General features: G+C 41.5%; 1 protein-coding gene across 2 annotated transcripts in view; it reads right to left on the reverse strand.

The window, feature by feature from the left end:
• ATP10D (ATPase phospholipid transporting 10D (putative)) overlaps window positions 1-23955 on the reverse strand; it is a 107413-nt gene that overhangs the window by 964 nt on the left and 82494 nt on the right. For both annotated transcript variants that reach the window (XM_042936451.1, XM_042936453.1), the window contains 7 exons: window positions 21287-21363; window positions 19661-19786; window positions 16775-16975; window positions 11926-12006; window positions 10610-10714; window positions 6542-6729; window positions 89-2492 (listed from right to left, as the gene is read on the reverse strand). In XM_042936451.1, the coding sequence (XP_042792385.1) occupies window positions 2162-2492; window positions 6542-6729; window positions 10610-10714; window positions 11926-12006; window positions 16775-16975; window positions 19661-19786; window positions 21287-21363 (1109 nt within the window). In that variant the 3' untranslated portion in view covers window positions 89-2161. The remainder of the gene's footprint in view (window positions 1-88; window positions 2493-6541; window positions 6730-10609; window positions 10715-11925; window positions 12007-16774; window positions 16976-19660; window positions 19787-21286; window positions 21364-23955) is intronic.

Consider the following 23955-nt stretch of genomic DNA (forward strand, 5'->3'; position numbering starts at 1 on the left):
TTTCTGGCTATAAAGAACAATGATCCCTCAAATTTGGGAAAACATATTGAACACCAAAATGCAATAACTTTGTGTAAAGGTTACTCACTTGTAAATGAGGCCCGTTAAGGGCTTGATATGGATCCCAAATCTTTTTTGCCTGAGGGCTAGCTGTGTGACAGAATCCTGAATTTTTCAGAATCTAAAAGATACAATACAGTTTAGCACCCAGTAATACATTTTTATAGTAAAACATCTGAATAATTATATTAAATAGTTTTACATCTGTCTGGTACATTTAATTTGTGCCTAACTTATGAAAAAACCCTCAAGTTCCAGACCTCTTGGGATTTTAGAATTGTGGATAAGAGATTGCGGACACATAACGTGAACACTCGAGTTTCTTCTACTCTTATGTACGGATACTTGATATCTGGAAACTTAACTTTTTTTCTTAGTCTTCTTGGCTTATTCTTTTTCTCTTTAGATTCTAACCCTTTATTCATATTCAGAGAATGAATGCCAGCTGCTATGACACTATTGATTTTTCCATATAGGAAAAGGTCACTACAATACTCTGGTAAAAGGTGTGCTTTAAGAGCTTCCTTCTAAGCTCAGGTAACAATTACTATTAGGTTCAGTGGTATCTACAGGAATGATGACAGTTTTTTGTACAAATTATTTATTAAACAATTTTAAAAAAATCATTAAGAAAGCAGAAAGCAACCTCTAATATCATGTGGGATTTTGAAAGTTCTAGAAATCAGTCTGTATAAAAGACTATTTGTAGTAGCATCAGACAGTTATAAAAAAAAAATGTCAGACCAGGAAAGTAGGTATCAGGAAAAGATCAAGCCCTGAGAATAACAGATTAATAGTCATAAGACCTTGATACAGACAGAGAACATTAGCATGGAGATTTCAGGAAGGAGATTCTGGGTGACTAGTGGCTGACAATGTTCAGATGAATAGATACTGAATTTTAAAAAGAACTCAACAAGAATAGATGATCTTATAATACCTGGGCTTACTTGGTAAACTAGACTTTGTTCCAACTAAAGCCAGCATACATGATTTGCAACAGCAAGTAACTTGCTATGGACATTCCTGTCCTAAAATGTATTAAAAAAAATGAAGTTTTCTAAGAACCTCATGAAATCCTTCTGAGAACCACCTGTATCAGTCCCAATTCATAATAAATCACTTTTAAAAGTTGTAACACCAGAGAAGTTGTAGGATTCTGTAAGGACCATGAACCCTCAAATGGTCTCTTAAAGACTGTTTTGAAATTGATTGTCTCATTTTGATCAGGCTTTTGATTGTAAGTTTTAGAATACAAGAAATTGCCAAATAGGCTAGAGACTCAGCTGATTCTGTCTGCCCCTACCTATGGTCTGTGTCCCAGCTGACAACAGCTGCATAGAGGCAGACCTCATAAAAGGTCATCTTTTGACTGAAAGCTGAGAGAGAAACACATTCCTACGGAACCCTGGCATCCCTCTGCCCTTTCCCAATGAAGACTCCCCCTCAAGAGAACACTGACATGAGCAGAAAGATATGCCTAACATCTGCAGACGACCAAAGGCATCTTCCTGCATGAAATAAGCTACTAATAATCACTAACTCCATTTCAAATAGTATAGCTATTACCCTATTTTAGGTACTCTGTCATTAGAAGGTTCTTTGAATTTTTTTTCTGGAAGTGAACCATTTATATGTAACATTTTTTCTCTTTGGAGTTCTAACTGATCTGAAAACTACTTTTTCTTCATTTAAAACAATTCAGATTGGAGTCTGCTCATTGAAAACACTTCCCTGGAATCGGAGATCTCCCAGTTAAATAAATACATCTCAAAGGAATCCTTTAAGAATGTCTGCACTTGTAAGACAATAAAAGAGCTTTTACAAAGTCCAAAAAGTTTCATAAAAGCATTTGATTCTGAATTAAGTATTTCACTTCCCTAAACACTGTTCAGGTCACCCTCCAAGTCCTTTTACAAATGTATCTACAAACATACGATAAAGGTCATCACATTGGCTTTTCCAAGCACAGTAGAATGAATGTTCATGTCCCTTAGGGAAAAATCCATTTCATTCTTGATAGAGGTGCCTCTTCAAGGTCCCTCTTCCAAATCTGAGGGAATACTTGAAACTCCAAGGAGGCTACAATGCTTTTTCTTTTTTAACCCTTTGGGGGCCCAGCCATCCCTGAGGCCTTGGTTTCACAGTAGTCTGAGTCCAAAGCAGTTTCATGTACAGAGAAGTCTCCCTGGTCAACAGGACGAGAAGGTGCTGACATCATTGCAAAGATGTCAGCAGGGTCAGACTTAGCTCTTTTCTCTGACTTGGAGTCTGAGTGGTCAGCATTCTTGGGTGTCACTTGGCCCATCTTTCCAGCCTCTGCCCACTTCTTGAGAGCTTTAGTCCTCTCTTCTGGAGTCAGTCTGTCAAAGTGCTTCGCCCTTAGAACTGGAGATGGAAATAGGGATCCCTGAAGAACTCGGTATACAAACCTAGGTTACAAAAAGCACCACAGAGTTACATTCACCTCAAATGTAGCACAGGGACACAAAAAATACTCACCAATTAGAAAAAGTAAAAGGGTCTGGTGGCCATTTGTCTTCCTGAGGTAAAAGGAAAAGATAAGCAAACTATAAAATGGAGGCAGTAACAACATTAAATAAGTTGATATTTGTAAAGCACTTGGAAAACAGTGAGTGCCCTAAAAGTGCTTGTCAAATTAATAAAAAAAATAAAATCTTAGCAGGAGAGGTGCCGACACTGCTAGATCATAGGCTGTTAGATAAGTTAATACGTGGAAAGCAGACAGAGTGTTGGCACATAGTAAGCATTCAAAAAATGCTAGCTCTTAGTTTCCTGTGAGTACTATGACACATTGCTACAAACCTGTCCCTTTCAGTCCAAGCTGGCAGTGTTTATGCTGGTACAGGATTCTCATAAACCTTGTGGGTCTCCAATATATATGTCATGCAGAGTTATGCCATTAATTGAGGGTCCTCCACAGATCTTTCCTATATAACCCCATCTCCTTTCCTGGTGGCTGTCAAGATGGCTGAAGGGATCCAGAGGTCACAGACCTGATCTCTTCAGCACCAGCAAAAGGTTGTCCAGCCACACTGTTCCCCTTTTCTCTAGAGCATATTCCCCAAAGCCAATCTCTTAATTGTAACAACTTTTAAAATCTGGATAGGCTGAGAATTTTCTAAATCTAACTTCTCTGGGTTTAACAGGCCTTCCCTCAGTCTATTTTCTCTCACATTTTACTCTAAGCAGCATGCAGAAACCAGGCCAAATCTTCAACACTAAATATCCAAGTTCATAGTTCATCAATTCTGTTTTCCACATAACAGAACACACTTTGGGTACGTTTTCTGCCACTACATTGCAAAGATCCCCTTCCCTCAAATTTCCAATACCCTGTTCCTCATTTCTTTCTAACTCCTCACCAGTGCCTTTAACACCCACATTTCTAGGAACATTCTGTTTAAGACCGTCTATGTATTTTCTAAGATGATATGGTTTTTTCAACCCATGCTTCTCACTTGCTTCTGAATCCCCACCAGCAGGAACTTTAATGTCCCTGATTATCTACAGTCTGTTTAAAGAAGTCTAGCATTTTTCTATCAGGTACCTCTAAATTCTTCCAGTCTCTGCCCATTCTCCAGTTTCCAAGCCACCTTCACATGTTTAGGTATTTGTGATAGCAACACCCATCTTCCCCATATCAAAGTCTGTTAGTTTCCTAGGGTCGTTGTAACAAATTACCATAAACTTGATGGCTTAGAACGACCAAACTTTATTCCCACAGTTCTGAAGGCCAAGAGTTTTTGTTTTTTTTTTAAGTTTATTTATTTTGAAAGAGAGAGCACAACTGGGGAGGGCAGAGAGACAGGGAGAGAGAATCCCAAGTAGGCTTCGTGCTGTCAGCACTGAGCCTGACTCAGGACTCAAACTCATGAACCATGAGATCCTGACCTGAGCCAAAATCAAAAGTTGGATGCTTAACCTACTGAGCCACCCATGTACCCGCTGGAGGCCAAAAATTCTGGCATTGGTTCACTGAACCAAAATCTAGGTGGAGCAAAGGCCATGCAACTTATAAAGGTTCTAGAGGGGAATCCAGTCCTTGTCTCTTCCAGCTTCTGATAAGTGCTGGCATTCCTTAGCCTGTAACCAAGGAATCTCTGCCACTCTGGTTGGAGTGCTTTCTCTGCAACTGCTTGTGTCAAATTGTCCTCTGCCTCTCTCTCATAAGGATACTTACGATTGCATTTAGGGCCCACCCAGATAATACGGGATAATCTCGCCATCTCAGTATCCTTAATCACATCTGCATAAGCAAAAAACTCAACATTCACAGGTTCCAGGGATTAGGGCATGGGTATATTTTAGGGGATCACTTTTTTCAGCCTAGCACAACAATGTCAGATAGAATTGTACTCTTAGTGGTACAATTGGGAGGATTTTTCTTTTCGGGCTATAACTTTTTAGGAATTGTGTCTTCATAAATTCTACAAGCTCATCTTGTTAGTTTTTATTCTATTTATTTATTTTTTCATTTTAGTTTTGTTTTGTTTCTTCTTTTATTTATTTTTTATATGAAATTTATTGTCAAATTGGTTTCCATACAACACCCAGTGCTCATCCCAACAGGTGCCTTCCTCAATGGCCATCACCCACTTTCCCCTCCCCCGCACCCCCCATCGACCCTCAGTTTATTTTCAGCATTTAAGAGTCTCTTATGGTTTGCCTCCTTCCCTCTTTGTAACTTTTTCCCCCCTTCCCCTCCCCATAGTTCTCTGTTAAGTCTCTCAGGATCCACATATGAGTGAAAACATATGGTATCTTTCTCTGCCTGACTTATTTCACTTAGCATAACACTCTCCAGTTCCATCCACGTTGCTACAAAAGGCCAGATTTCATTCTTTCTCATTGCCAAGTAGTATTCCACTGTATACATAAACCACATCTTCTTTATGGACAGTTGATGGACATTTAGGCTCTTTCCATAATTTGGCTATTGTTGAAAGTGCTGCTATAAACATTGGGGTACAACTGCCCCTCTGCATCAGCACTCCTGTATCCCTTGGGTAAATTCCTAGTAGTGCTATTGCTGGGTTATAGGGTAGATCTATTTATAATTTTTTGAGGAACCTCCACACTGTTTTCCAGAGTGGCTGTACCAGTTTGTGTTCCCACCAACAGTGCACCTTGCACCGGTCAGAGTGGCTAAAATGAACAAATCAGGAGACTATAGATGCTGGAGAGGATGTGAAGAAACGGGAACCCTCTTGCACTGTTGGTGGGAATCACCTTGTTAGTTTTTGATCTGAAAGCTGGTAATCACAGTGAGTAGCATGGAAGCATCTCAGTTGAGCAGTAATACTGTCAAGTACACAATCGTAAACACCATAGAAGGACTCAAGAGGGCTTTTCTTACACATTTCTAGAAGGAACGCCCATCAGTAACAGAGTTTGTGCTCATGCTGTCTTACATTGGTGTTACAAACTGGGGGGTGGCAAACTTTCTTCCGGCGGGCCAGATAGTAATATTTCAGGCTTTGCAAGCCAGACGGTCTCTGTTGGAACTACTGGACTCTGCTACTGTAGTGCGAAATCAGCCATAGATAACTCATAAATAAGTATGTCTATGTTCCAACGAAACTTTATTTACTTTTAAAAACAGGCAGCGGGTCAGATTTGGCCTGGGAGTCAGTTTGTCAGCTCTCTTATCTGAAATCACCATTTGACTCTCACACCATGTTTACAAAGGTAGAACAACTATTTGGCAAAGTATTTCCAGCTAAACAGATAAATTTTATAAAAATATAAAGAGAAAGAGCTATAGATTAAAAATCCATGTATACTTCTTAGCCAGTTCCATCCCGTACAATATTAGAAATTCCATTTAAACTAAAATGGGAAAGGTAACTGAACTCAGATTAAGTTTTCAGCAGTTATAGGCTGTAGAAAGACCAATGCTGTCCCTCAGTATGCATTCTCCCCTTTTTCCTTTTAGAAACACTCAGATTTTAGCCACTCAGAGTCCAGATACTTAAGTTCTAGTTAAGGGGATATGAGCAACTTCTGGGTCACTTCTGCATCAAAAAAAAAAAAAAAAAAAGGAAGAAGAAGAAAGCTGCTCGCACTCCATTTTCTCTCTTTCTCCCTCCAGCAGGCAGGGAGGTGGATGGGCTGAGGGTGAGTCACCTTCAATCATGCAGATAAGGGCAACACCCGTGGGGATTGGCAGAACAAAAGGACAGAGGAAAGGATCCTCATATAACCTTGTGGGTGAAGCTGCCCCATCTTTGGGGACTGCCAACCAGTCAGAATTTTCCACGAGAGAGACCTATCCCTTCCAGTTCACTTAAACCATATTTGTTCTCTGGTAAAGGAGCTAACACACCAATGTTTTAACTAGTACACAGGCTGACCTCTCCACTAGTAAACAGGACGGTCTGCCATCCATTCTCAGCAGCTGCCTGAAGAATTCTCAGCCTGTGATCTCACTTCCTCTCTTGATGATAAGACACCATACCTGGGCAGAAGGGCGACGCAGGCTGCGAGGACACAGACCAAGTAGAACACTGGATCCAGCATGTGCTCCTGCATAATCCAGTGGGGGTTGGATGGCGGGTTGCAAGTCACACACATGGCTCCAAACACCAAGGCAAAGAGAAAATAAGACAAGACACTACCAACGATGACCAGCATGTGGATCCAGGTCTGCAAGACATGAAAAGCGGGGGAAATGAACACTCTCTCACTGACAGGGATTTGCGCCCCAGTGCACTCTGCTCTGTTGAAGAGACAACATGTCTGAGCAATGAATAAGCGTCACAAACCTTAGAGAACAAAACACAAAATACCAAAGAGATGAGAGCATCTTTCGTGAACAGTTCATATCACTGTTGAAATTCTGTAAAGCTAAGTCAAATGCCAACAGGTTGATTCTGATGACTATTTTATATTGTCCACGCACCATAAGGTGTCGCATTCTCGCTTTCTCTCTCTCTAATACAGTCACTAATTGGTCTGTTTCTTCATTAAGTTATACTTCAGTCCTCAAACTTTACCCATTCACAGGGCTGGCAGACATTACTGTTCCTCACCAATATTCGAATTTCTTCCCATCGTAAGCACTTGGAAGGATTGCATTTCCTCATCCCCTTGAAATTAAGTATGGCCATATATCCTGCTTTGACCAATGAAATGTGAATGGAAGAGAGATGCAAAATGTCCAGGTTAGAGGCATGGAAGAGCTGGTGTGCAATTTCCCATGCTGTCTCCTTTCCTTCCATGTTGACCAAGAAGATCCCCCTTTTGGGAGGGACAATTCCAGATGGTAAAGCTACAAGACACAGCCAGGGCACTCAGCCCCCCACTCAGAGAACAAGTACTCTAGAGCTATCTGGAACCTCAGCTGACTTTATATGAACAAGAAACAAATCTTTTTCTTCACACTGTAGCCTAGCCACCTTTGTATCTGTGGATAGCTTGGAATTTTTCTTAATACATATATACTTTAAGTTTATTTATTTTGAGAGAGAGAGTGAGAGTGGGGTAGAGGCAGAGAGAGAGGGAGACAGAGAATCCCAAGCAGGCTCCGCCTCGTCAGCACAGAGCCGACGCAGGGCTCAAACTCATGAACTGAGCCGAAGTCGGAGGCTTAACCCACTGAACCATCCAGGTGCCCCTCTTAGTATTTCCCTTAAACTGGCTTACTATTTAAGTAACTTCATTTCGAAAAACAAGGAGGTGACTTCCTTAAATGCAGTGTCGCCATTACCTAGTATCGTAAGTGCCAGGTCTACAGTCTGACCTTCGTTACAAAGGGAAATTGGCACAGTGGGGTATTCAGTGTTATTTAGTGCAGTGGACACTAACACCTAAGATCGTAGTGTATACCATGGTGGAAAAGGTTATGCTTTTGGGGGGAAGCACTGCCTTCAGTAATATTTTCTAAGGCTATAATTTTCTCCTTTTCTCTCTTAATTCTGCAAAGTATTTCCCCAAGGTAGACATCTTCACACGCATCACAAAGACTGCTCATTTTGTGTAAAATGTACAAACTGCTCAGAAAGTGTTGGCTACATCCTGATGGTCATCATGCCTCTAAGGCAATGATTTGTTATCTTTTGTCTTTCTTTCTCAGATGTCTTTCCTTCCCACTGAACGCTACTGCCTGAATTTTTTCCCTAAGGATGTGCATTTGGCAAGTGAGACAGCAACTTGATGGTTGGCACATTTACAGAAGTTGATATAGTTAGAGTCAAGAGACACTGGGTGAAAACAGGGAGGTGGGGGGTGACAATGAGATGAGGGTGCTTCACACCCTCCCAATGGCTGACTCTTACTGACAAGGGACTCTCCGAGGCTGTGAGCTCTAGCCTCCCCTGGCATGAGAAAAAAGTTTAATGATGCGTCCTATAAAGGACACTATTTGCTATATAAATAGCAAACACTGTTTTTCTTGGTGCCTGGCTTTCACTTTCTTCCTTCTCAGTGCGGGTACCCGACATTGTGCACAGTCTTGGCACGATATCCCTCCTCTAGCCAAAGTCTAGGACTGAAGCTAAGGAAACAGAATTCTGTCACCAGGGACTAAACTTGGAGCACAGTGAGGCAAGAGCAGAAAGAAAATGACTATAGCCAATTCAGCACAGAGCAATCTTGTCTGTTAGTTTGTTTCCTGGATGTCTGGAGCCACTCTCGTTTCTCAGGATGGTTTGGTTTGATCATCGTTCTTCAGTATATTTTTAATAACTTTTCTATTTGCTCAGGTTGCTGTTCATAACCAGTGAACCCAAACGGACACACTTGATCCATTAGATCCTTTGAAACGCTAATAAATGCTAGAACCTATGACAATTCCTTGGGTAGTAACTAAGAGTGCCTACAAAATTGTTTAAAAATGAAATCAAATAGATACTAAAACAATGCCAAATATTTTAGTTCTAGAATTCCCTTTAGTCTCCCTACCTGGTATTTTCAGATATTAACCTTTTACTACACTCTGGGCTTGTACAGTTTGATTACAGAAGGTTGTAAGCAAAGGAAGTGATGCCAGAAATATTCAGCTCTACTTTAGAATTTATTATAAATAATTTTACAATATAACTGCACATATTTCAACTATAACCTCATTCAGCTATTCCTGTGTAAAATGCATTCACTACCAGGGTGGTAAAAACACTCTAAATACTGGTTAGTCATTTAATTATTTGTTTATCCATTCAAATATTTTTAAGCACCTACGATGTGCCAGTCTTGTCCTAGATTCTGGTATACAGTGGTCAACAAAATAAATATGAACTTTGTCCTCACAGAGATTATAGTTTAAGGCAGAAGGTAAACACGAATCAGACAATCACGTAACTGCTGAATAATAAGAAATTATTATTAGGGTGATGGATAAAAGCAAACAGATGGCATGAGACAATGGATGGTTAGGGAAGGGGCCCTGGGGAAAGCAGCATTTTTGCTGAGACCCAAAATAATATTTGAGCTGGGAAAAGTGTGGGGAACCAAGGGAATAAGAATACTCCCCTCAGGAGGTATGGTGAATGCTAAGGACCCGATAAGGTAAGGAGCTCACTGTATCGGAGCCACTGAAAAGGGACAGTGTGTTTCCAGTGGAAATGTGATTGGAGAGAAAAGGAGAGGTATCACTGCATGAAGTCTTGTAGGCCATCTTAGGGCTTTTCAATTTTATTCCAAGTACAGTAGGAAATCACTGAAGGGTTTTACCCAAAGGACAGCAACAAGACATGGTTTGTGTTTCAAAAGGATGATTCTGGTTGTTTTGCAGAGGACGGCTAGAGGAGTCAAGAGTAGAGGTTGGTGGGAAGACTAAGGAGGCTGTACAATAGTCCAGGAAGAGATGATAGTGGCTTAGACTATAGCAAAGATGATGCCAACGGAAATGAGGAACTGGCATCAATAATCACAGAGGCAGTTTATTCTTCAGAGCTGGGTAGAATGTTCACCTGCAAAGGAAGGTTTATAACCAAGTTCTCATGATCTGAATCCTACACATTAGCTTCGCTGCAGAGAGCTACAGTGCAATCATTTTGATGAAGAGACCTAACTTTATCATTAAGTCAGCAAATAAGATAAAAAAGACCTAGATTTAAATGAATAGTACAAATTCTGGAGGGAAGATAATATGTTCCTGTATCATGAGAAATTTTGTTGTGATAAAATCATCATTTACTAAAGTCAGTATACCAGGATTATGGCACAACCCCTCTTTTTAGTTGAGTTGCAAGACATCAGCACAATCTAATAATGTTGGCCATCTTGAAGAGTATTGGCCATCAATTATTTCTCCAGCCGGATTCACGCCTCCATGAACCATCCATCATGGCTACCACCAAGGGGACCAGGTAGGTATCTTCCACTTTCCCTGGCTATACATCGAGCTCAACATAATGGCACTCAACAGTCAACAAGAGTAGCCATGAATCACCCCTCTTATTGGGAATCATTACTCTTGTTAACATGTGTCTTCTAGGCATGAAGGGTTTAAGCAGGGTCACTGCTAACAGAAGACACTTCCCCAAGCACAGTTTCAGCCCAATTCAGAGGCAGGAAAACCACTCACCAAACTGTTGCTTTCAATCACCAGGTGGAGGATAATGATGAACAGAGCAGCTGTGTTCAGGGGGTTTCCAAATGCAAAGATGTCAATGTCTGAGCCCTGGTAGGTCTACAAAAAGGACAACAGGCGGTGATGCAGGAGAGTTGTCACACTCAGTGGTGTGAATACCATTCCTTTATTGTACAGCTCAACTGTGGATGGGTCCCTTCTTCAACAACGGGTCATTTAGGATAAACTCAAACATTTCCAGAAGAGAGAGACTGACTCTTAGCTAGGCCGTCTAATCTCTGAACTTTTCAGTTGGAATGCCTCTTTATCCTGAGTCATAATTCATCCTCCCAGAACATTGTACTTACTCTCCCAGCTCTTTGAAGTATAGAAAAATAGGAAATATGTCCCATTGAACAGAGCTGCAAGCCTCTGAGGCAGCTATTAAGGCTATCTTGAGTATATATCTCTGCTAAGTAAATATCCCCTCCTCTCCTACGTATATGTCCTCAAGTCCTTAAAGTATTCTTTGAATGACACTATTTTCTGACATTTCACAATTTCTCGCATTTCATAATTGTTCTCCTCTGCTTTATAGTTCAGATTGCCTTATCTGTATTCCCTTGAAATGCCGTAAACCTGGAATATTCTAGCTGGGCAAATTCAAGTCATTTTATTTAAATAAATAACTAAAGAATAGAAGTTGTTAACTTAGAGACTATGACCTTTCTCATTCTTAACACTGTGTTTTTTGTTAACACCAATCTATGATCAAACTAGTGTTTTCTTCTGGGTAGGGCTGTGTATGGGTGGGCAGTTACATCATGTTTTGTGCTTGGTGCTGGCACAAATTTTAAAGTTCATTTTTACACATTCTTTCCTTAGTCACATTTCTTCTATTCCTCACCTGTGAAACAGGTTTTTTAGTTTTGAAGAGACTATGAATAAGAACTTAAATTTAATACTATGAATATCATCCTGGTAGAATCAGCCCAGCACTAATAATAAATCTCATATTCTGACTTTGCCTTTCTGATTTTGACTCATCTCATTATATGCCTGGACTCTCAATTTTATTCAGGTCATTTGCAAAACTGATCAAGCAGTACAGGGCTAAAAAGGAGACACAAGAGGAGTCAACTAGGTACTTACCTCCAAACTTAATCCATTATCTAACATTTTGGGGGGGACATTATAATTTAGTCAGCTAATAATCAACTTGATTATATGAGCAATCTACCCTAATATATCCATCCTGTGTGTTTATACTGGCAACAAAGAAGCCTTGTTGATTCATTAATAGCATATTCTTTGAGTGAACGGGGACTCACATAATAAGGCACAAAGAAGCAGACCAGGCTTTGATAAAAGGCATCCAACAAGGTGATCCAGAAGGTAAGGGGTAAGTATGCCTGAAAATGAAACAAATATTGCAGAGGGATCAAGATTAAAATGGGTCAAAGCAAAGTCAAGGAACAACACAAGCCAATACTTACTTTTGCTTCTCTAAGAAGACTATATTCCTTCATGGGAATTTGTAAACAGTGGTGGGATTTGTAAACAGTGGTGAACAAATAAGGTGTGACAGCTGAATAAATTCCTAGGTGAAAAAAATCCATAAAGGAACTCTGTTCCGCTCATGTCGCTTATATCTTTTGATCGACCTTGGGCAAGCCCCACACTGGGCTCCGTGCTTAGCATCGAGTCTGCTTAAGATTCTCTCTCTCCCTCTCCCGCTTGGGTGTGTGCACGCACTCTTTTTCTCCAACAAGAAACATCTCTCATCACCACTGGAAATAACTGTATTTGTGTACCTAATGGGTCTCTCAACAAAATGCAAATTACATACAGTGGGGCTTTGATTTTTTTTTTATTCAAGTGATTAAAACAGTACCTGGTACCTATCAAGTACTCAGTAAATATTTGCTGGATTAATAAACTATTCCTATATAGTTTTGCATGTGTTAATCTGCTTCTTACCAAAAGCTTATAACAAAAAAGTTCAAGCAGAGACACTAATCTCTACTTGAAAACACATTTTCAAACGAGAGCCACCTCTGACTGAATGTTGATGTGTGTGCAGAATGATTCTGAGGCTGCATTCAGACCCAGGAGGAACAATAGAGTGCTATGGTCTATCAGTGATGTCTGCCATGGACAAAAATGGCAACACATGTATTATATCCCTGCCCTAGTCTCTTTTCTTAACATGTTCTCATTCTCATTTCCTTCCAAATACGAAAAGGCTGAAATTTCCTTGAAAATAACCAATGTCTTCTAAATAACAAAGTTTTAGAAATACACAAATTCTCCATATACACTCTTTTATTCTTCAATAGACTACACTTAGAGTTTTAAAATCTATCCTTTTTTAAAAGGATCTCTTTGTCCTCTGGAAAATCAAAACAATGAGGATTTATTGTTTCTGATCTTATTACTATTATTGTTCCTTTTATTACACTGTCCTGTTCCTTTTCCTTGTGTGTCTTTTACTATTTCCTCCTTAAAAATGATAGGATATTCTACCGGCCTTTCATCATCCAAATGTCCGTAAAATCTAAGGAGAAGCACAATCAAATGATAGAAGAGAATGCAGCAGAACCAAAGGGGCAACCAAAATGTCACTAGACAAGAGAGAACAATTTGGGGATAAGCTAAAATGTAACTTCATGCTTCTGGATGAATGGAAGTTGCTCAAAAATCCTAGCGCAAATAAGGTAAAAGCACAATTACTCCACAGCAGTCACGTGAGTAAGGGGACTTGGGAAGTAGAGAAGGGTAAAAGATGAATGAGAGGCTAAAGAGATGAACTCATCGGATCTCTTGGAAACCGAAAGGGAAAATGTGGACATGAAGTCCAAGCCAGAAAAGATGACTGTGTGGGTGATGAGAGATGGTTAACAGATGACTGTTTCTTGGAAGGGAAGCCTCTGCTACAGTCCTCCACATCATCTCCTTCAGGGGAAGATTCTGAAACCTTGGAGAGTATATTTCATGATGCTGAAGGCAGGAACTGGCTCAAGCATAAAATAGAATTCATTTGAAGACCAAGTTCAAAGAAAGGACAACTCCTCTGGAAGGTAAACTCAATGAAATCAATGACCTTCTATCAATAGCCACATGCTGGGAATCCTCCTGCTATTACCATGTATTATAAAACTGGCCAACTCAATAGAACAATGTGTGCAAAGGATTGATAACAGGGTTTAACAATAGGAAACAATGACCTCAACTCTTCCAAGGGCAAGAACCAACCAAAGTCTGTACAAATGGGCTTTTAAAATGTCAGCTACAAAAATTTTGAACGTTCCCCCCTCACCTCTCTTTCCCCAATGGACTTGGAATTTAATTTAGGTAGGGGGTACAGGACAAGCTTCATTAATATCAACCATACATTCCTGCATCCTGGCCTTGAACTTTAAGTCAGACTGGATTCCTTTAGGAAAACCCTATTTAGCAAATTGATCCAAATGGATTGGATGGTATTAAAGGATTATGAGGATTTCTTCTGCCCTGAAAGATGAACGTGTGACTTCTCTGTGTTGCCTACTGCAGGTAGCCTGTGGACATTAACTTACTCCCCAGCCTGGAAAGGAAGTTCAAGTCAGGATAAAGTTAGACTGAGGAAAATAAACATATTTTACATTTGAGATTTCCTCAAATTTCTGGTTAATTCTGGAGAGTAAAAATAACAATACTGAGAGCTTCATGTGGATGGAACTTTTTATCTTCCTCAATCCTCATACCATCTCTATAAAGAAACAGAAATGCAAGCAAGTTAAATAATTTACCACGGTCACACAGCACAGAACCAGAATTTCAACACTCAGAATTTAAACATAAACTCAGCATTATTTCTAACTGATCTGGGTCAGTGTCTTTAGAACAGTGGGTGAAGCACAACACAGAGATTTCTTATGGTGGGTCTGATTTTTGTCTGTCCAGTACTTCCATAGGACACCCTTCTTTCCAATCCTGTCCATGTGATTCAGCTCTGTCCTCACAAATGATAACTGTCCCAGCCTTGGTCAAGGAGAAAACGAAAAGGCATGAGACTCAAGCTAGGCCAGTGAGTCCTAACCTGGACATTTAGAGTTGCTTTAAGAGTAACAGTGTTCTGTCATCATTACCTGTGGATTTTGCAGCTATGCAAAAGTTTATTAAGCCAATAAACTTCCCTTTTTTATTAAGCCAGTTCGAGTTGGTTTCTGTCATTTGCAACTGAAAGAGTTTTGAGTAACAGAGTCTTCCTTTCAAGACAGACTATCTGACTACATGGACCCCTCAGCTTTGCCCACTTACAGGTGTCTACAGGCTCCTGGCCCGCCTCAGTCCCTGTGATCCTGACAATGCACCTGTGAAAGCACTTTGGATTCTTGGCATTAAATAGCATGTGGAGGCAGGGGGTGACCCAAGGACTGAAGACAGCATCAGTGTTCTTTCTGCCACATAGCATAATGGTGGACAGGACGGGCTAGAGATCCAGAGTTCACCTGTACCACCCATGAACACTGTGACATGGCAGATTACTGAAGGGACCTTCTTGTGCCTGACCTTCCTCACCTACAGTGTGGATAAAGACAGCACTTACTTATAGGGTCATTTTGAGGTTAGATTTATATATATTAAGGACTTAGTGCCTGGCATACAGGAGGCATTACAAAAATGTTCATAAGTGCTACATTAATTACTATTAATTTTGTAGAAGAGAAATTAGAAAGAAAAGAGTTTTGGAGGGCCTGGGGGGCTTGGTCGGTTGAGCACCCGACTCTTGATCTAAGCTCAGGTCATGATCCCAGGGTAGTGGGATCGAGCCCCACCACTGAGCTCCATGCTGACAGTGTGGAGCCTGCTTGGGATTCTCTCCCTCTCTCTCTGCCCCTCCCCAGTTTGTGTTCTCTCAAAATAAATAAATACACTTTAAAAAAAAAAAAAAGATTCTCTCTCTCCCTCCGCCCCTCTTCCCTGCTCATGCACTCTCTCTCTCTAAAATAAAAAAGAAAAAAGAAAGAAAAGAGTTCTGAGACAGCTAGCCCAGTTAATCAGCAACCACAATATTCTGGGTGGGAGGCAATGAGGGCAGTGAGAGAAGATTGGAAAGTGGGGACATACATAAATGATCCATCAGTAGACTGACAGCACGAAGATCAATTAAGTAGAGGCGGGGCATGGTTTTAAGTAGAGGGAGCCATTCAGAACAAGCCACTATTTTGCATGACAGTAGAACATGAAGAATTTGATTTTGGCTTTGGAACCAGACTAAGAAGGAGTCACATCCTGGCTCTGCCATTTGTTCAGCTGCAAGATTTTTGAGGTTCTCCATCAACATGTTTTGTGGAGATAAATGAGATGGAATGTTCAGTAGTTTGCACAAGAGACGGCACAGTGAGGTTTAGCAAATACTAGACATTATTTAAAAAAAAATTTTTTTAACATTTATTTATTTTTGAGAGACAGAGAGAGATAGAGCACAAGCAGGGGAGGAGCAGAGAGAGAGGGAGACACAGAATCCAAAGCAGGCTGCAGGCTGGCAGCACAGAGCCCGATGTGGGGCTCGAACTCATGGACCACAAGATCATGACCTGAGCCGACGTCGGCCACTCAACCAACCGAGCCACCCAGTCGCCCCACAAATACTAGACATTATTAGCTATGAGGTCTAAACACCAGATTTCTTCATATAAGTACCTAAGACTTTTCATAGTTTTACCTCTGTTCATCTCAGAAGCAAGTAACTTAATATCTTCCTGTTATCTCTGTTAGCAGAGATCTTCTGAAACAACCATATAATCCAAATAGGTTTTTTTTTAATGTTTATTTAAACATTAAATAACGTTTAAAAGAGAGAGAGAGAGAGAGAGAGAGAGAGAGAGAGAAAGCACACGGGCATGTGCACAATCGGGGGAGGGCAGAGAGAGAGGGAGAGAGAATCCTAAGCAGGCTCCATGCTGTCAGCACAGAACTTTATGTGGGCCTGGATCCCATAAACCGTGAGATCATGACATGAGCCGAAATCAACAGTTGGATGCCCAACCGGCTGAGCCACCCAGGCGCCCCCTAATTCAAATTGTTTTAAGTAGTCCTGAATGTACCACAATATTTGAGCTGCGCTGACTGGAAAATGCCCTGGCTTTGACAACGGATGTGCACTGGTCCAAGCATTTTTGCTTTAGCACCTACCTCTGATTTCTGACCACTCTTGTAAAGTTCGGGCAGTTGCATGAGGGTCTCTGCAGACACATCTTTCTCCAAAACACCATAAATGACAGGAGGAGCGGAAGTGAAAAGGAGGTTGAACAAGATCAAAACCCAGTAGTCAGTCATGGATGTTCCTGAAAATCCACAAAAGAACTGGTACCAGAAAAGGAGGTTCACATAGGCCTACGGACACAAAGAGCGACATTTGCATCTTAGAAACAGCAAGGTGTGCCGTCACCACACCAGCCACATGCTGCCATTTTCAGCTGTGCAATCTCCGCCTCTCCCTCGGTGTAGTTCCCTCACTTACAGAATGGAAGACCACAACTTACCTTGGCGTCCCTTTTAGGTAAATGTTTTATTTAAGTGAAACACATACACATGCACACGTACTTACATACACACGTAAACACACACATGCCACTTATTGTGTGGTCCTAGCACTGTTCTAAGAGCTTTACAAATAATTTGCTCAACCTTCCTAACAACTTGGGAATTATTAGTGTCCTATTTTACAGACAAGGAAACTGAGGCAGAGAGAGGCTGAGGAATTTGCACAGAGTTACCTGGCTGGTAAGCAGCAGAGCCAGTTTTCAAACTGAAGAATCTCTTCTACATGAAGAGACCCTAGCCCAGTGCCTGGTATGAAGCATGCACACAACAAATATTCATTCTCTTGCTTTCATGGTTTAAAATTATGTGTTTAGTGGTGCCAGCAGGGTAGCCAACCATCCCACTTAGTTTTGGACTGAGGAGTTTCCCAGGACAGGGACTCTCACTGCTAAAACTGAGATAGCCCCCAGCAAATCAGGACAGGTCATCACCCTAGAGGCTAGACACATACATCCTACGATGTTTCCTCCAATATTTTTCTCAGACGAACTAAGTCCACTATGGCAAAAGTTCTGTGCCCTCAAGCAAGGCAGGCCACAGGAAAGGGCACTGGACCGAGATTTAGGGGTCCTCTTCAAGGCCTGAGGACATTTCATATTGCTCTTTTCACTTTAAGCCATTTTCCCAACGCCTCTGAATTTTTGGTTTCCTCATCTGAAAAATGAGAATTACACCACCTCAGAGCTTGATATCAAGATCAACTCAGAAAGTACCCATGACCTGTAGAGTGCCTTAAACATATTGAGATGTTATTGTTGGCATTCTAGACACACTAGAATACTTTAGGGTAGGGGCCACAATCCTTAGAATAATCCTTAAGTCTAGGGTCTATGGACACACACCACACCCTGCTCCTGAAAATGTATTAATTTGGTACATGTGTTTTGGGGAGTGAATTCATAGTCTTCATCAGTATCTCAAAAGTTTCCTCAGATCCAAGAACCACAGTCTCAGAAACATACGTTACTTGAATGTCTTCTGGTACTGGGCCTTTTTCTCCGTAGTTTACAAAGCATTCAGTGTTTTGCTAGATACAAAAGAGGTAGAGATAAATTGTGAGGTTATCAGTGGGAATGGCCATCAAGGGTTCCACAGCAGAAAGACGCCTTTCCGTCTCTGTTCCGTCTTTGTTCCCTGGTGACAGTCTCTACTAATAAACACTGCCCCACTCTCTGAAAATATATGTCACCTCTCTTTCTGACAGTAGTGTTTCTTAACCCTTGGGTTTAATCTGGGCTTTATGGGGAAAGAGGAGCTGCACCACAAGAGGAGAAGGTAGGAAAATGCAAAACTATTTACCATTTTTTTTTTTTTTTACATTTATTTATTTTTGAGACACAGAGTGAGAGCACAAGCAGGGGAGGGGCAGAGAGCGAAGGAGACACAGAACCCGAAGCAGGCTCCAAGCTCCGAGCAAAAAAAAATGCAAAAGTATTTAAAAAAAAACTTGGGAAGGCAGTTCCTCCCTAGAAGTCAGTGAGCATTAAGTCCCAGAATTTTAAAAAAGCTAATTGTGCTACAGGACAAAAGAAAAAAAAAATGTTCTGCTGACCAACAGACAGACACACACACACAGATACATGGATCTAAATTACACATCTGGAGTATCTGAAAAATGACCTACTGAAGTTATTTTTTTCCTAACGGTGGTATTTCAATAGAGTGATGTAAATTTATGTTTACTATTAATGCACTGCCTATGGACTTTTTGAAGGCTAGGAATAAATTTAGTCTAAAAATCATGACAAATTTACATAATCACTCTGCCTGGAAGGAACTTAAGTGAAGCGAAGCAATCTGAGGTCACCACGATCTTATAAAGGAGGAGACTGAAATTTAAATGGTATGTCAAAGATCAGAAGCTCGGATTCTCATTAAATTCTGCCCCTTTAGGAGCTATATAATCAAAATTAAGTTCCTTGGCCATCAAATAACTCTCAACCACAAATACATTTTACAGGTTTGCCAGAGAATTCTTCATTTCTGAGTGTTAGCCAGCTACAGGCTAAGGCATGATAACTGGGTTGTCCCTGGCATCTGTGTCTTCCACATACAACATGGGACATCGGTTTGAGGACCCCAGGTATTTTTTGGTATCTTCTGTAAAATGGAAGCAAACATTTTCATTCTCTACTGACAGACGGCATTAAACATTTCATAATTCTGCTTGTCACTACCTTTTCATGGAAGGTCAAAAATTAGGTCTTAAATGAACCAGACAGGACTTAATTGAATTTAGAAGCATAGGGAATAGAAAACGCCAGCAGACGGACAAGGCTAGCGATTTGCTGTCAGCAGCTGAAACGGAGCACATTCGCAGATTATTTCTGGTAAGGCAGCAGGAGTGCTCCTGGCGGCTCCCCAAACATCAGCAAGCAGAGCCGCTTAACGTGGGGGCATTTCCTCCTCATCCCTTATGCTAGCAGAATAAGAAAGTGTAAAGGGGGAAGGGACAGATTGTCTGGAGCTACGTACCACGTTCTTGTAGAAAAAATACAGAATCATGTTGGAAAGCCGTGTATAGCACCAGTGCCCGTGGACAAGGAGGAGCTTGCTGAGATGCTTGAACTGAGAAATGGCAAAATCACTGGCCATCACAGCCTGCAGAGACAAGGGGGAGAGAATGCCACCCTGAGCAATCAAATGTGTTAAGACAGACACAGCATGGCAGCCTGACCATCATCAGGCTCCAACTGGTCCGATGTGTTGTTTAAACGTTACACGCAGACCAGACGAAGCCAAACCAAACTGAAACAAACAAAACTCATGAACACAGAGACTTGATGGTCTGCCTGGAGTTACTATTCAGCTTTCCAGTCTGGTCACATGAAACAAGACTTCTCTTTGGTTACCACTCGACCCAATTTCAGCAAATGTACTTTTCTGGAAAGCAGCTCCCATAGCAAGAATGCCATGCATCACAATATGCATCTGCTTCTCCCTCACTGGGAAGAATATTAAAAGTAATGTAGTCTTGACACTATGTAACAATGTATAATGTGCCAGGCAAAGAGATCACTGAATTTCTCAACTGTTGGAGAGAATGTCATAATTTACAATTCTCTGGAAACCCTAAGCCTCTATCCTATCTTTCTCTAACAGCATTTGCTCCATACATGAAAAGCAGTCTTTGGACAAGATTTTATCTGAATTTTGTGCCTAAAACACTATCTAATATTCACACGTGTACACACACACACACACACACACACACACACACACACACAAAGAGCACCCCCCCTCCCTCATTCTCAAATATTATCTCCCTCCCTTCCTCTTTAGGTCTGTAGGTCTTTTATTCAAATCCTTAGTAGCTCTCACCAGTGTCAAAAGTCACACAGCTAGAATAAACTGAGGGCTGCTGGAGGGGAGGTGAGTGGGGGGATAAGCTAATGGGGTGATGGGCATTAAGGAGGGCAATTTTTGGGATACACACTGGATCCCACTGGATATGCCACTGGATATATAAGAGACGAATCACTGGGTTCTACTCTTGAGGCCAAGACTACAGTGCATGCTGATTAACTTGAATTTAAATTAAAAAAATAAAATAAAACCATAAGAAAATATCTTTAAAATTAAAAAAAAGTCGCACAGCTATTGCAGGGCTAAATATATATATTTTTATGTTCTAGATGAACTATATTTAAAAAATTTTTTTTAACATTTATTTATTATTGAAAGACAGAGCATGAGCATGGGAGGGGCAGAGAGAGGGGGAGACACAGAATCTGAAGCAGGCTCCAGGCTCCAAGATGTCAGCACAGAGCTCGATGACGGGCTCAAACTCACAGACCACAAGATCATGACCTGAGCCAAAGTCGGACGTTTAACCCACTGAGCCACCCAGGGGCCCCGATGAGCTATATGTTTTAAACTGAACAAGGGAACCACATGGTTAAAATTACCCAGGAAAATACCCTAACACCCACACAGTAGATAACGAATGAATGCAGAGACCAACTCCCTGTCTCCCTGCCTCCCACTCCTGATCGAGCCACAGCCAGCCTCACTCTACAACAGAGATTTTACTGTGAAAGTACGTTGCCCTGGAGTGGGCAGGTGAAGTCTGTGGCACATGGGTGGACGGTATCCACTCACCTGCATGCCTTCTTGACCGGAGATCCCCATCCCAATGTCTGCCACCTGTATCATGCTGACATCGTTGGCACCATCACCTTCAGGGGACAGAAGAAAAGCTGATAAACGTATGAAGGGTAAAGAAAAGATACAGACTTTTTGCAAAGCAACAGCGACCACCCAAGCAAACAAATCCTTCAACATTGATCCTATGTCTGCAAATGACCGGGAAGCCAGTTAAAGAGAAATGAAGTGCGGCATCCCACTGCCATGAGGAAGGATTCCAAATTCGACACTTAAAATCCTTAAAAATCCTTCACGCTAAGGCAACCTTTCTGGACTTATCTCCCCTTTTTCCATGCCACTCACTTTACTTTCAATTTTCCAGATATCCCTGCTCCTTCCAGCCACCGCTCATGCAGTTTCCGTATCCTGTAACACTGCCCTCACCACCCCCACCTCACGTGGCTGGATTTCAATTGCTCTTGCCCTCAGCTTAGAGGTCAGTTCCTCTGGGAAATCCTTCTCATCCTCCCTTTAGGTCAGATGCCTCTTCCTTAGACTCCGGCACCACCCTGCGTTTCTCTATCATATGATATTACGACTGCTACATATTTCTTGGTCTCCCCAACACACTGGCAGCTTCTTTTTTTTTTTTTTAATTTTTTTTAACGTTTATTTATTTTTGAGACAGGGAGAGACAGCATGAACGGGGGGAGGGTCAGAGAGAGAGGGAAACACAGAATCTGAAACAGGCTCCAGGCTCTGAGCTGTCAGCACAGAGCCTGACGCGGGGCTCGAACTCACGGACCGTGAGATCATGACCTGAGCCGAAGTCGGACGCTCAACCGACTGAGCCACCCAGGTGCCCCACACACTGGCAGCTTCTTAGGGGAAGTATTACATTCCTGTTGGTAATGACCATTTGTTGTCCCCAAATGCCCACTGATCATTCACTGTTTTCTGGTAACAGTATCCTGATTTTGCTTGGGAACTTTGAGTCCATGTGGTTTATTAGGGATGAACCGAAAACCCCAGATGTAGGACGGCAACTCACCCAGATCTAGACAATTAGCATCATCTGTTTCCTGGCTCAGAGATGATGATTGGTGATTGGCTCAGAGATGGGCACCTGACTCCAATGATGTAATTGACATATCCAGAAGTTCTAGACTCAGGAACATCTGGATCCAGGGGCTTGAACAATTCACTCATTTATATGTTCATTCAATAAGACAGCTGAACAAAATTCCACTCTCATCCTGATTCTTTACTCCAGCAACTTGAAAAGAGTTGCTATCTTTTCACTCAGGTTGCTAACACGATAGGATGTAAACCTAGGAATTTTTGGCAGCCGTATCAGCAAGCACGCTGAGGGGAGAAGCTACCTGAGACTGAAAGCAATCCAGGTAAAAACAGAGGCTACAAGAGATGGCTGAGTCCTCATCTTGCCATTTCTGAACACTGCGGTATCTCAGAGCTTAATTTCACACAGCTTCTCTCTTCCATTTATACTCATATTTTGGTGGTCGCATCTACTAGCCAGACCTTCAGTATCATCTAGACTTATAATTCCCCAATTTGTATCTCCAGCCAATCCCTCACTGCTAAATTCCAGACTTCCTATCGAGCTGCCCACCTGACACATCCCTGCTCAGGTCTCTATGGACCTGTTCAAATTTCAGATGCATGTGTCCCAGTTCCTGATTCCCCTGCCCTCCTGGTTCCATCCCCTCTGCTCTCAGAGACAAAAATCTTCTTGTTTCCTTTAACGCCTTCTATCATACAACACATGAAATTCATCAGCATGTGTCACCAGCTCTTTTTCCAAACCATGTCTATTAGCTGACCGTGTTTCATGTCTCATCTGGGCTCAAGCCACCACCACCTTTTGCCTGAATTATTCCAGTAGCCTCCCAACTCTCCATTCCAGTAGCCTCTTTACCTATGTCCTTGCATCCAACAGTTACTCTCAACACAGTAGCCATGTGATCCTCTTAAATTTAAAGCAGATCATTTTCCTTCTCTGTTCAAAGTTCTCCCAAGACTCCCTACCTCCTCAGATAAAAGCCAAAAACGTCCTCCAGGACCCTACATGATTTGGCCACCTGCCACCTCTCTGCCCATCACTCACCTAGAAAACTCTTCCCTTTGCTCAACCTGCTTGGGTCTTGAGGCACCCCAAATTTAGCCCACAGTCTTCACTTTCACTGCCCTCACCAGGAATGTTCTCCCCTCAGATCTCTGTGGCTCCCTGATCATTCTCTTCAAGTCTCTGCCCACCTGCAAACTTCAGAGATTATCTCTGAAAAACATTTAAGCTAGCAGCCCCCCTCCCTCCCCTAGTGCTCTACGTCTCCCGGCTCTGCTTTATTTTTTTTAATAGTTTGTCACTATCTGATATATATGTATGGCTTTTTTGTTTTGTTTCATTTTTTACTATATGCCTTCTAGTGGATATAAGCTCCTTAGGAAAAAGTACTTTGTCAATTTATATACTCCTTTATCTCCAGTGCCTAGAAAAATGTCTGGTATACAGAAGGCACTCGATAAATATTTGTTGAATGAATAAATAAATGATTTGTTCATGTCCCTAAATTTAACTTTTCTGAAGGTAGAACCCCTAGATTTTTCAGTTTTATAATTCAGTACATTTACCCTCCTTAACTTAGTTGATTTGGGGATCTCAC

This window comes from Panthera leo, chromosome B1, assembly GCF_018350215.1.
Source record: "Panthera leo isolate Ple1 chromosome B1, P.leo_Ple1_pat1.1, whole genome shotgun sequence".
NCBI classification, from domain to species: Eukaryota; Metazoa; Chordata; class Mammalia; order Carnivora; family Felidae; genus Panthera; species Panthera leo.